This window comes from Hippoglossus stenolepis, chromosome 21 (genome assembly GCF_022539355.2).
Source record: "Hippoglossus stenolepis isolate QCI-W04-F060 chromosome 21, HSTE1.2, whole genome shotgun sequence".
Taxonomy (NCBI): domain Eukaryota; kingdom Metazoa; phylum Chordata; class Actinopteri; order Pleuronectiformes; family Pleuronectidae; genus Hippoglossus; species Hippoglossus stenolepis.
This window is the reverse complement of record NC_061503.1, coordinates 9,118,129-9,129,407: the sequence shown is the minus strand read 5'-3', so window position 1 is coordinate 9,129,407 and position 11,279 is coordinate 9,118,129. Positions and strand designations below refer to the sequence as shown.

Below are 11,279 nucleotides of genomic sequence, written 5' to 3'. Positions count from 1 at the left end.
ACGACACTTGAGTATCTATTTCACTTTTAGTTGCACTTCTTGAGTAGTGTCAGCTTTACTGGAATGTTATATATAATTTCATTGATGAGGCAGAATTCGCCAGGATGACTCATTGCTTGCGTCTGATGTTCCACTGCGGTTGGTCAATAAGAAGGAAATCACTTTTCAGGAAGAGTTTTTTTATTTTTTTTATAGAAAAGATCAGAACATACAGTTTTTAAAAGGTTTCACTCCAAAATAATTTTCATTTAAAAATGTCCCTAACATGAGTGTTAATGGTTGATAAAGTTCATACACTTACTGTTTTCTTACACATTACTGATATTAAAATCTGTTATGAAGAGAAAGAGTAAGTATAGTTGTCGGACTACTCAAATATATTGTTAGATTTCATCTGAGACTTGATAGTGATTTAATTTTCAATGCTTTTGTGCGAGCATGCGTTAAATAGTTGAAGTCAGCAGGATAAAACATAACGGAGCAAAACAAAGCTAAATAAATAAATACAAAATATTCCACATTAATAAATAAATACATTATATCATTTTAGAATATAGGACAAGATGATGAATATGTGCAATATCCCCAGAACTTTGAGCAACCTGATGGTGGATGTTACTTAAATATTAATTTCCAGCCATGTTGCTCTGCGTCTTTACTACATGTCTTCATACCGCCGCCTTTTCTTCTCATCCGCTTCATCCACAGCTTCCTCCCAGGAGTACTCTCAGTGTGGTAGTGACAATATGTGATTGGGCTGAAAGCCGCTGGCCCACGTCCACCAACATCCCCCAGTCCCAGTTCTCTTTGTTTCAATTGTTGCTGCAAGGCATTTTTGTACCTGGTTGTGTCTCCACGTATATCAACCTTAGGAGAGGCTTATTTTACAACCAGTGAGGATGTGCCTGAGGGTAGCTGGAGTCGAGCATAGTGGGCAGGATGGATATTCGTGATGGGAAGGACGTCATAGTTTGCTCTAAGCAGGAAGCTAATCCTTGCTTCCATTCCCCACAGCGCCTTCCAGCTGATCTTCCTTTTCTCTATGCTCTTAATTTCATCCACTGCCCCTGTCTTGCTTGAGTGACATCCTTTACACATCTTGCTTGATAAAAATACAATATTAATAATAAATAATCTTTTTAGTAAATAAATAAATAAAGTGCCATGACAAAAAAATGGCAGGATAAGGCACTTTTGGAACAAAAGCCAAAAGCATTTAGAGCCCGACACCCGTTGGTCAGCTCTCCGCCTCCTCTTCGTTGCTCTGGTCCAGGTTCCTGAGGCAGCGGGTGACGTCCCGCCCAAACGACTGGAGCTGCACCAGAGTCAGATGCGCCGCCACCTGAACCTCGTATTCCCCGTGCAGACGTAAAGCAACCGGGGTCGGCGAGGGTTGCACCACTCCCTCTTTCTGCAACATCTGTAAGGCACAAGGAAATGGCTTCACATAGGTGCTACAAATGCAAATCATTCATCAGGGCCGAAGGTGATTGATGGAGGCATGCTCCTACCTTGTTGATCTGAATGGTGAGGTCTCTGATGTCGGCCATTAGCTCAGTCACTTTGTTTTTGCTCTGCAGCCTTTCAGAAACAGCGCTCAGTAAGGCCCGGTGCAGCTGAAGACCCTCAGACATGCGGGTCAAACAGGTATTCTAATAGAAGGGAAAAAAAATCACAATACATCAGTCATGTTTTTTCCCCACCTTATTACATCCAGAGAAATGTCCCCCCCCACCACCCCTTTGTAGATTCTTACCAAAGTGAAGTTTTCTGACACGGCTCTGAGCACAGGAGCCGGAAGGATGCCAATGTTGGCTGCCATTATCTCAAGCTTGGCATTTTCTGTGGAGTCTAGCTGCAGAGTCTGCAGCGGAGAGATAACACAAAGATGTTATGGATGGTTTGCAGCTTGGCATGCAACTGCAAACATGTGCATCCTTCACACGCTTGTAGGCCTATTTGTTTGAAAAGCCCTGGATCCCACATGAGTAAGTGGCAGAGGTGCTGAGACGCTTTCCTAGGAACAACATGAGTTGAGTCCATTTACGTATTATCAGCCAAATGTACTGTAAGAGTCATCATGAAGGAGAATATTCTACTATAACGATCAACAAACTTCATCATTTATCATTATAGGCTAGTCTGCATGTGTAATGTGTAAAATAAGCATTTAAATGTACCTGTACAGTAGCACAGGTATAAATTGGCATAAAATGTACACACTGTGGTTAAATCGATTTTCTCAAAAGTGCAGTACTAATGGTAAATGGCTTAAGAGAACATAAAGCATTACATGTTTTATTGTTTTGTAAGATTAAAAAGAATATGTAAATATGGACAATGCACAAAGGCTGAGATAGATATAGATAGATAGATAGAGTATGACATAGAATATCTCAGACAACTACAATGAAGAAACTCAACATAATCACTGACCAAAACATGAAACAAACCAAAGAACTCAATATTATATAATGATAATAAAAATAATATATGTATTTATCTATGTATAGGCAACTCCCCTTGACTGAAGGGAGCATAAACCATATGGAGACCGGCTTATTACCCCTGACAATAAATCACAGACATCAGAGATCAATGCTGGTCCATAACTGCTCTAAGTCAAACAGTGAATAAGGGTCCAACAGCAGCTTCCGGTGATACGAGGCCTGTTCCAGCTGATTTTGTAACTTTCCAACATGCGCAGTGATAAGATAATACTAACACATGGTCCGACTCCAGGCCTTTCAGACCAGTAACGGAGGCTTGGTTGCCGGCTAACGGTCTCAGTCATGCACGCGCAGGTAAATCACGCAGCAGCCCGCCTGGATCACACATTACATCCGCGTGTCTCACCTCTGTGTGGATGCAGGATCTGTGCGCGTCGGGCACGGAGAGCAGGATCTTGTGCGCCAGGCTGCGGCTCCGCTGCAACAGCTCCTGGAACTGCGGCCCCTCAACAAGTGCGCTCCCCGCCGGCAGAGGTGCGCTGCGGGCGAGCGTGGCCATGACGAGGCAGGGGACAGCGAAGGCTGCGAGAGGAGGAGATCAGGTCGATCAGGAATGAACAAGGGAGCTATTTGGCATCAGAACGAGCCCATCCGCGCGTACCCGGCACAATGTGTGTGTGGGTGTGTGTGAGTGTGTGTGAGAAAGAGAGGAGGAACAAAGCCCGGCTCTCTGCTCGGCTGCAGCAACATGCCCCCCTCCAGGCTACAGAGCTGCATGAGTTGAGAGTGGAGTCAGTGAAATGTGAAACCTGGCACAAAAACTAACTCCAGCAGTTAAACATAGCAAACAGGACACTTGTTGAGCCAATGTGGATTATAACCACCACCTGATATCTGCTCCTTCAGCTGCACCTCAGCGCGTCTCCTCTCTGAGAGTGAGGAGGTGACTGAGGAGCAGTGTTCCTCCACCAGCGTGACCTCACTACTCACCAATCAGGATGTTCATGGCCTCTGTCGGGGGAAAGGTCTTTTAAGTATTGACCTCAAGTGAACACTGGTTAATACATAACCTTAAACATATATATATAGCAGGTCCGTTTGGAGGGGTTTCCCTTTATGTGTTCATGGGAACAAGTCTCACTATGAGTAGCTGGACATTTCCATGAAATTCAACCAATTCTGTGGCGTGTCATTGTTTTTTTTTTGTTTTTTTTCACCGCGAAACCAAATAACTGGGATGGTTGAGGATGTACTATTAGATTTAGTCCAGACATGTTGTTGGATTAGTTGTCCTTTTAATCTAACAATTCGTCTGACACCGTACAGAAAAGAAAAGTTTATAAAATAAATAAGTGTGAAAACGAATACAGCTCCGAATTATGATGATAATAAAGAATATAGAGTTTAAAGGATTTCATATATTTTTGAATTATAAGCAAGGGCAGAGAGCGTAATACCAAAAATAATCAATTCATTTTTTTAAACACATTTCAAAACACAAGGACTACAATTATTATTATTATTATTATTATTATTATTATTATTATTATTATTATTATTATTATTATTGGTATTATTCTTCAGTCACTGTTATGTAATGTTTTCAATTTAAGACAACTGGAATTCCTTTATTAGTGTTTTTCTCTCATTACATATTGGTGTAGTGTGATTGCTCAGTGCCACCAAGCTTCATCAGAGTCATATATAAAAAGACCTGGGGGAAACAGGCATTTCCTCTGACAGCAGTCAGAGTGAGATTGAAAGTGCTAAAAGGCTTTTTGAAATTGTGGGGTTTCTTTTTTTTTGTAGGGGGCTTTTCCTTTGTTGTGAACTGTGTGATCATCCTGAATGGTGTTGGGCCATCATGATTCCTCCATGGAGAGCGGCCTGCAGAGTTGGCCTTTTAATTAATAGATCGGAGAATGTGTCATACACAGGCAAATATAGCGAAGACATTTTTGTTGATTAATGTTGAAATAGGAGTAGAGATGTGTGAGATTGTTGCAGCAATTAGAAAGATTCAAACTACCTATACCTGCATGGGGTTGAGCATCTATATAGGTGCCCACTGATTCAGGGATACAGCCTTCATGTACCTATACAGGTACATTGTAATGGTCAGTGTTAAGAGAAGACAACAAGGCTTGGTTGATACAAGCATGCCATCTAGTGGAAGTATATAATATGTAATATAGAGATTTAACCTCAGCTGTGTGGTTTTGCTCTGAGGAAAATCTGACTCTTGCATTTCGTCAACAAAAGTCCCAAAGAAAACAGAAGTCACTGCTTGAACAAAAATTGCAAGAATCTTTTAAGGAGTGTAGTATAAGACGCAATAATTTGGTGTAGTAACATTTCAAATAGTCTTTTCAGTCAATCCTTGCCTCAAAGGAAGAGATTGACATCAATGAATTTCGCTTAACTTAAATAAGTTAATAATAAAGTTCTTATCTTCTAGTGGTAAATATGAAACTACAGCCACCTGCCAGTTTGCGTCATAGATTGTAAGTAAAGATGGATGACGCATTTCCACTTCCTCCTAAAAAATGAAGCCGAAAGCATTCCATCTCGTGACGATGATGTAATTTGGAGCAAGAGTCGGAAACAACTAGGTCCTACTGAAACATGCCCAGACCAATCGCGAGTCAGTTTCATCTGTCAGTCATGATGTTTCACACTGTTTCTATAGCATCAAATAACAAATTAAAACCCAACTTAGTGTACAAATAAGCATTAGAACAAACATCAGTGTGATAACAAATACCTCAAATTCAACCAAGCCGTGGTATATTAAAAATAAGAATGAGTTTAAGAATTGGTATAGTAGTACATAGACGTCAATATGAGTACTTTAAGTGTAGCACTATCTAACCAAGTACGTTAGCTTTATTCGTACTGAATGAGCGGTGATAAACGTTGGCAAGCTGTCAATGCTAAATGCGGTAGGTAGCAGTGCTTGCTAAGTATTTATCTAGTAAATTAAAACAACTACCAGAAACGATACCTATTTAACACAACACTATAAAACAATACAATAATTTTTAACAAAAACAAGCTTTGATAAGAAGAATAATACTAATAGGCTTCCACTGTCACATATGATTAGTCTACAAATGCTCTGCATGCAACAGGGAACAGTGTCTTTCGTACTTATACTGTCCAACTAGGGCTGGATATCGCCACTGATTCCCCAAATGGATTCATAATCGATTCATAAGGTCTTGATTCAATTCGATTCAATATTGATTCGGCTAAGGATATTTCTTTGTACGATACCAATTTTGTTTGGATATGAAAGACATTCTCTGAGAACTGAAGCTGTAAATTGTCATGATAACACATTTTGTGGGAAGATATGTTGTCCCAGTAATTATTGTGTTAAATTTATTGTCATCATTTTGAAACCATTTCATACCACTGATATAATGATAATATTAAAGCATAATAGGTCACGCAGGTGAAAAGGTATTTATCAAATGATCGATCTGTGCTTTTTATGAATCGATATCGGATCGTTCAAATGAAGATCAATTTCAATCAGAGAATAGTTTAAACCAAGACCAACCCTGTGTCCAACCAGCAATTCAGAAATCAGGACAATCTGACGGGGTATATTAAATTATGTGATTATGTGATAGGCAGATTCAAATGGCACAGAATAAAGTTCACCAATTGGGTGGGCAGAGTCCTAGATCCAGGCCCGTCCTCGTCGTGGCAAGAAAGTGAAATGGTGTATTCCTCCACACATTCAAACCACCTGTTACTTTACCCTCTCAAATCATCCATTAAATCCAAACAAATACCATTTGCCTGAGTTATGTAATCACCTCATAGGTCACTCATGTTCCTCCTCTGTAGCAGGTTGCATTGCCTCATGCTCTGACACGAGGCCCCTTGATCAGTCACTGTAGCTACGTTACATCTGGCCATGCTCGATAGGTTGTGAAGTGAAGCTGTCAAATCTGATCCCTGAAATCCACACTGGTTTGATCTCCAGTCAATCCTGCACATGAAAGGAGGCCATTATTCATTGCTGAGGCCTCGCTCTACAGCTTGATTTTCAATGACCTATTTGGAAAGCAACCACACAGATTATTTGATGTACCGTGTAACACGGTGTCACCTTTAGATCTGCCTGGTACAATGCAAGAGAAAAGTATGTGGTGCATGAATACCAGTATATTTAATGTGATATATCTTTTAGTCTGTGGAAGCCTTGTGGTGTAAGGGGTTTAAAATAAGGTTCAGCGTAATGAATAATGCTCGTCTCTTCAACACACATAAAAAAAATAGACCCACAGGTCAATCTGGAGGGATTTAAAGGTCCAATGTGTACAATTTAGTGACATCTAGTGGTGAAGTTGCATGTTGCACCTCACCCTCCCCTTTCAAGCATTAAGGAGAACCTAATGGTAGCCTTCAGTTGTCAAAAACTGGTTAGTTTATCCTGTTTGGGCTACTGTAAAAAACATGGCGGCTTCCGTAGAGAGGTCCTGCTACCAATGTTAATATAATATAATATCATTCATCAACAGGCTCATTCTAGGGTAAAGAAAACAGCAATTTGTACAATTAAGGTGATTACACACAAGATTTATTTTATATTCAATTTCCACCAATAGATCCCTTTCACCTAAATCTTACCCACTGGACCTTAAAGACGTAAAGATGGGTTTTAAGAATTCCACTGATAGATAATTATATTATACGGTCAGAATTTTTTTTAGATGACACAAATGGTTGTTCTTGGGTCAGGTCAGATTGGTTGTGTCCTGGGAGGTGAGTGAAAGTGTCATGCTGAGCTGTTTAGTTTCTCGGAAGATGATTGAACTGAGGGCAGTGCTCTTTCTCAAAGGAAGGAAGTTTCATCAGAAGTGCATTACATTACTCAACAAATTATTTCACAACAAATGGCAATGCTATGACTTCAGATGTGTTTCATCTTTGGAGGAGGATTTAGTTTAGATGTATAATGCGAAAACCATCTAGGATTATTTATGTCACCAGTTTGCCTTCAGAAAATGCATTGACTTGATTTATGTCATACTACTAAGTAGGTTATATCTCTCATTCTAGAATAATATGAGTATTCCCCCCCTGTGTATGCCTCTGCCAAACAGTACAGTCCCTCCAGATAATCCTGACATATCACATTCACAATAATATGAGGTCAGTGTGACCTTTGACCCTTGATCAATGAAATCTAATCAGCTCCTCTTTGAGTCCAAGTGACAACTGGTCAAAATTTAACATCATGTTCAAAAAGCCAAAAACCTCATTTGTCAGGCCCCCATCTTTGAGCTTTCACCACCAAATCTAATCAGTTAATCGGTTAGTACAAGTTAATATTTGTGGCAAATTTGAAAGGATTCCCTGGAGGCGACCCTAAGATATTGCGTTCACAATGTGAAAGATGTGTTTTGTGAGGTCTCAACAACCTTGACCTTTGACCCCACCAAAATCGAATCACTTAATCCGTGAGTCCAAATTAATATTTTTACAGAAATTTAGAGAAATTCCCTCAAGGCATTCATGAGAAATCATGTTCAAAAGAATGGGGCGGATGGATCCGAAAAAAAGAATGTCTTCGTCCACAGGGTAAAAAGTAGAATGAAACGAAATCTTGAACATTTCCAGTTTGTGTGCATAATGGTCACTAAATCCATCTATACTCACATTTCAGTTGTTCCTTATGAAAACACTATTCACCTCATGTACAACTACACAATGGTAATACCCATTTACACAGTAGTAGCCACAAGAAGCCACTTGTACACTGGCGTCTGACATTTTTACATGATTTCATGGTATGCCACCTAGTGTTTGGTAAAACCAATGTAAGTGGATATGTAATGTCGTCCTGCTCCGCTGCTCTTTCTTCATGCTCACTGAATATTCTGTTATGTAGATTAGCATGCTCAACCCAGATAGGATTACCAGCGCTACAAAATGGGTAAAGTGGGCAACTGCGCTGAGGCCCTTCACCATCAGGGGCCCTAAGGCGTCAGGTTATGGGTGTGGTATAAACTTTGTTGTAATTTGCTTATTTACAATCTTGTATTACTACCAATACTTATATGTTAAGGTCCCTTGGTCAGTTTCTGCATTTTAAATTCATCTTGACACTGTGCATCGATTATACTTACCCTTAATATTTAGGTTCATTTTATGCTTTTTATACTTATATTTATACTTCATATTTAGTTCTTATTATAAAACACTACTGTTTACAGTGACCACTCTGTGTTTTACTTCTGCCTTTAACCTGTAGTTCATGACTGTAAATTTCTTGGATATACAAAAGTGTGTTTGACAATTACATGTTGGTTTTGTCGTAATATAAAAACGTTCAAAAGGTGAAGGCATTTGTTTTCCTCACACTTACACACTTACCACAACAGGGGGAGCTGTGTAACCCAGCAAACTGAGTCTAGGAGCTTGACACAGTGTTTTCTCCTTGGACAGCACTAATCGTCAGTCTTTCTTCTCTGGATAACCCCCTGCAGGACACATACACACAAACACACACAAGTAGACACACACACACACACACACACACACACACACACACACACACACAAACAAAGGAGACTATCTTAGAATATTGACCCTCACACAAAGGATGTCCTTGTCACCCTCCTCAGATGCTGCATCTTAGGTGTCACCTTTTTAAGCTAAAAGAGGAAATTGACAGGCGCCCACACAGGCCCTCGCTGGGAGGTCCCCATGTGATCTCAGAGCTTGGAAACATTTTCACCTGCAACCCAATGCTGAACAGGGCCGCGCTCTGCGGGATTGGATGTGTCACCTTATCCCCCACTTTGTGTCCCATTACCCAGCAGTTGTAATGCTCACACCAGTGTAACGTGTCCGAGGTAGCAGGCGGGGCAAGCCGAGCTGTCCTGAAATTTAAATTAACCCGCAGGGACGTTTATGTGTGTGCTGGCCGGACAGAGGTGTTTCATTACCAGTGCCCTCAGTCCTGGCATGCACACACACCTGTCGTACACACAGGTGAACAAAAGAATGTGCTCACTCACATACATTCGCTGAAAGAAATACACACACACACACACACATACACACATCTGTTACTAGGTTTATGTTTATCTCCTCTTGTGGCAAGGCTGCCTTAACAGTGGCTGGTCTCAAAGCCACCGTGAGGCTCTGTTATCAGCGAGTGTGTGTGTGTGTGTGTGCGTGTGGCAGGAAATGTCAGAGAGAGGCTTACCATCTGTTTTTCAGTACTGTTGAACCTCCTGCTTGTCACGAGAGGCCATACCCGTCCTCAAGAGCAACTCTGTCAAGATCAATATCATGGTTTTCTGTAAAACAAACTCATGGTGCATGGACTCTGTTAAGCAGGTATGGCCTACAAGAAAGAAAAAGCCATCCAGGGGCTTTCTCCAGCTACGTATTTACCATAAAAACCTGACAGTGGTGTTAATCTTAAACGTTAACCCTCAGCAAGGAAGGGAAGAACCATATTTCCCAAAATGTCAAACCGTTCCGCTTCCTTTCGATAAGGGGTCGTCCGAAAATGAGGTGGAACTCACTTTGGTCGCCGCCGTAACTCCTCTGGACTCTGAGTGAGCAGCCGCAGGGCAATAAGAACCCAAGCAAGGGTAAGCCAGGCAGCAGAGAGGAGGGCAGCTGATCCCCCGCGGCGTTCTCCCCTTAATCTCTACACGAGAAGTGGGTCACAACCGTGGATGGGTGCATTCCCAGACTTTCTGCCCAAGTGCTTTTTATGGCCGTCATAAATCATTCAGTGGTCTCGCTCTGTTCTGGGGGGGGGGGAAACCCTTGTTGACAAACCATTTCCCACATTTTAAGCATCGGATTTCCTTATTCAAGAGTGCACCAGGTTATCCTTACCTTTGCTCCAAGGAAAAGAAGCACATCTTCAGAGCACTACAGCCTCGTCTGGATTAGATTAAGTCCACGCTCGGATACTTCTCCCTTTTCGGTTTATCTCACTTTGTATTGATGTTCTCATCTCAAGAGAAGCAAATTTATCTTCCTCTTTGACCGCGATCAGGTGAAATAGGAGATTCCCATCACTTGCAGCTCTTTTTAAATGGTCCATGGATGTGATTTTGAAATCCTATGGGAGTGAATGCATCAAACAAAATGGCTCCCAGAGGAACCTTGTGCTTATTAAAGACACAGGAGAGGATGAAAAACAGCGAGAGAGGGCTCTTTCTAGATAACCAGGTATGATCATGAGGGATTCCTCTGTGTTGCCTTAATTACTCCGGGTGAAGAGGTGAGAGTAATGAGTGTTTGCTAAAGGGCTTTTCCTACCAGATTATGAAAAACCTGTTTTGATTAGAAGTCTCGCTCCCTCCCTCTTTCACATTCGATCTGCAGCAGCCTCTCACTCTCAAGTCTCAAAATCGACCTTTTTGACAATTAGATGTTACATGATAGTTGCGGCGTTACTGTCAACATTTGCATATTATGCTAAGGAGTAATTCCAGAGCTGTGGTGTGTTTCTGGTATCGGGTTGGCATTAAATGCAACGCCTTTGTAAAGTGTACTTTCATCCGGCAGATAGCCGGACGCTTCAAACCCTCCATTCACTTACAGCGTTCAATATAACTGCATTTGTATTGTATAAATCATTCAAGGCTCCTACAGGTTATGAGAGTGTGATAGCAGCAGTTTCCCGTCAGATGCTCTTAACACACGGAGAGAGCTCTGGGAGGCTTGCTCAGCATGGCGCTCTGGTGCAGTACCTACTTTCGTAACATCACAGAATAACCAGTAAGTCCTTCATCATCTGCCAAAAATGTGGATTGATTCAAATTCAAATTTATTTTTTCC

At 41.2% G+C, this 11,279-nt stretch overlaps 1 protein-coding gene across 4 annotated transcripts; it reads right to left on the bottom strand.

Moving 5' to 3' along the window:
* Window positions 1-162: 162 nt before the first annotated feature.
* On the bottom strand, window positions 163-10,677 carry csf3a (colony stimulating factor 3 (granulocyte) a). 4 transcript variants are annotated; one of them, XM_035145854.2, is made up of 7 exons: window positions 10,329-10,677; window positions 8,844-8,950; window positions 6,278-6,453; window positions 2,857-3,032; window positions 1,757-1,864; window positions 1,512-1,652; window positions 163-1,420 (listed from the first exon to the last, which is right to left on the bottom strand). In XM_035145854.2, exons 4-7 carry the CDS (start codon window positions 3,007-3,009, stop codon window positions 1,238-1,240), a joined length of 585 nt encoding a protein of 194 aa, XP_035001745.1. In that variant the 5' UTR covers window positions 3,010-3,032; window positions 6,278-6,453; window positions 8,844-8,950; window positions 10,329-10,677; the 3' UTR covers window positions 163-1,237. The 4 variants fall into 4 exon arrangements, with proteins under 4 accessions (XP_035001745.1, XP_047194334.1, XP_035001744.1 ...); XM_047338378.1 differs by lacking the exon at window positions 6,278-6,453; XM_035145853.2 differs by lacking the exons at window positions 6,278-6,453; window positions 8,844-8,950; window positions 10,329-10,677 and adding an exon at window positions 3,338-3,477.
* Between the last annotated feature and the right edge of the window lie 602 nt (window positions 10,678-11,279).

Excerpts from the sequence above, each read along its gene's own strand:
- csf3a (XM_035145854.2), bottom strand. The coding sequence starts at position 3,009 with ATGGCCACGCTCGCCCGCAGCGCACCTCTGCCGGCGGGGAGCGCACTT. Across the intron at positions 1,653-1,756 it reads TGTCAGAAAACTTCACTTTG|AATACCTGTTTGACCCGCAT; the intron begins GTAAGAATCTAC and ends CCCTTCTATTAG. Across the intron at positions 1,421-1,511 it reads TCACCATTCAGATCAACAAG|ATGTTGCAGAAAGAGGGAGT; the intron begins GTAGGAGCATGC and ends TGTGCCTTACAG.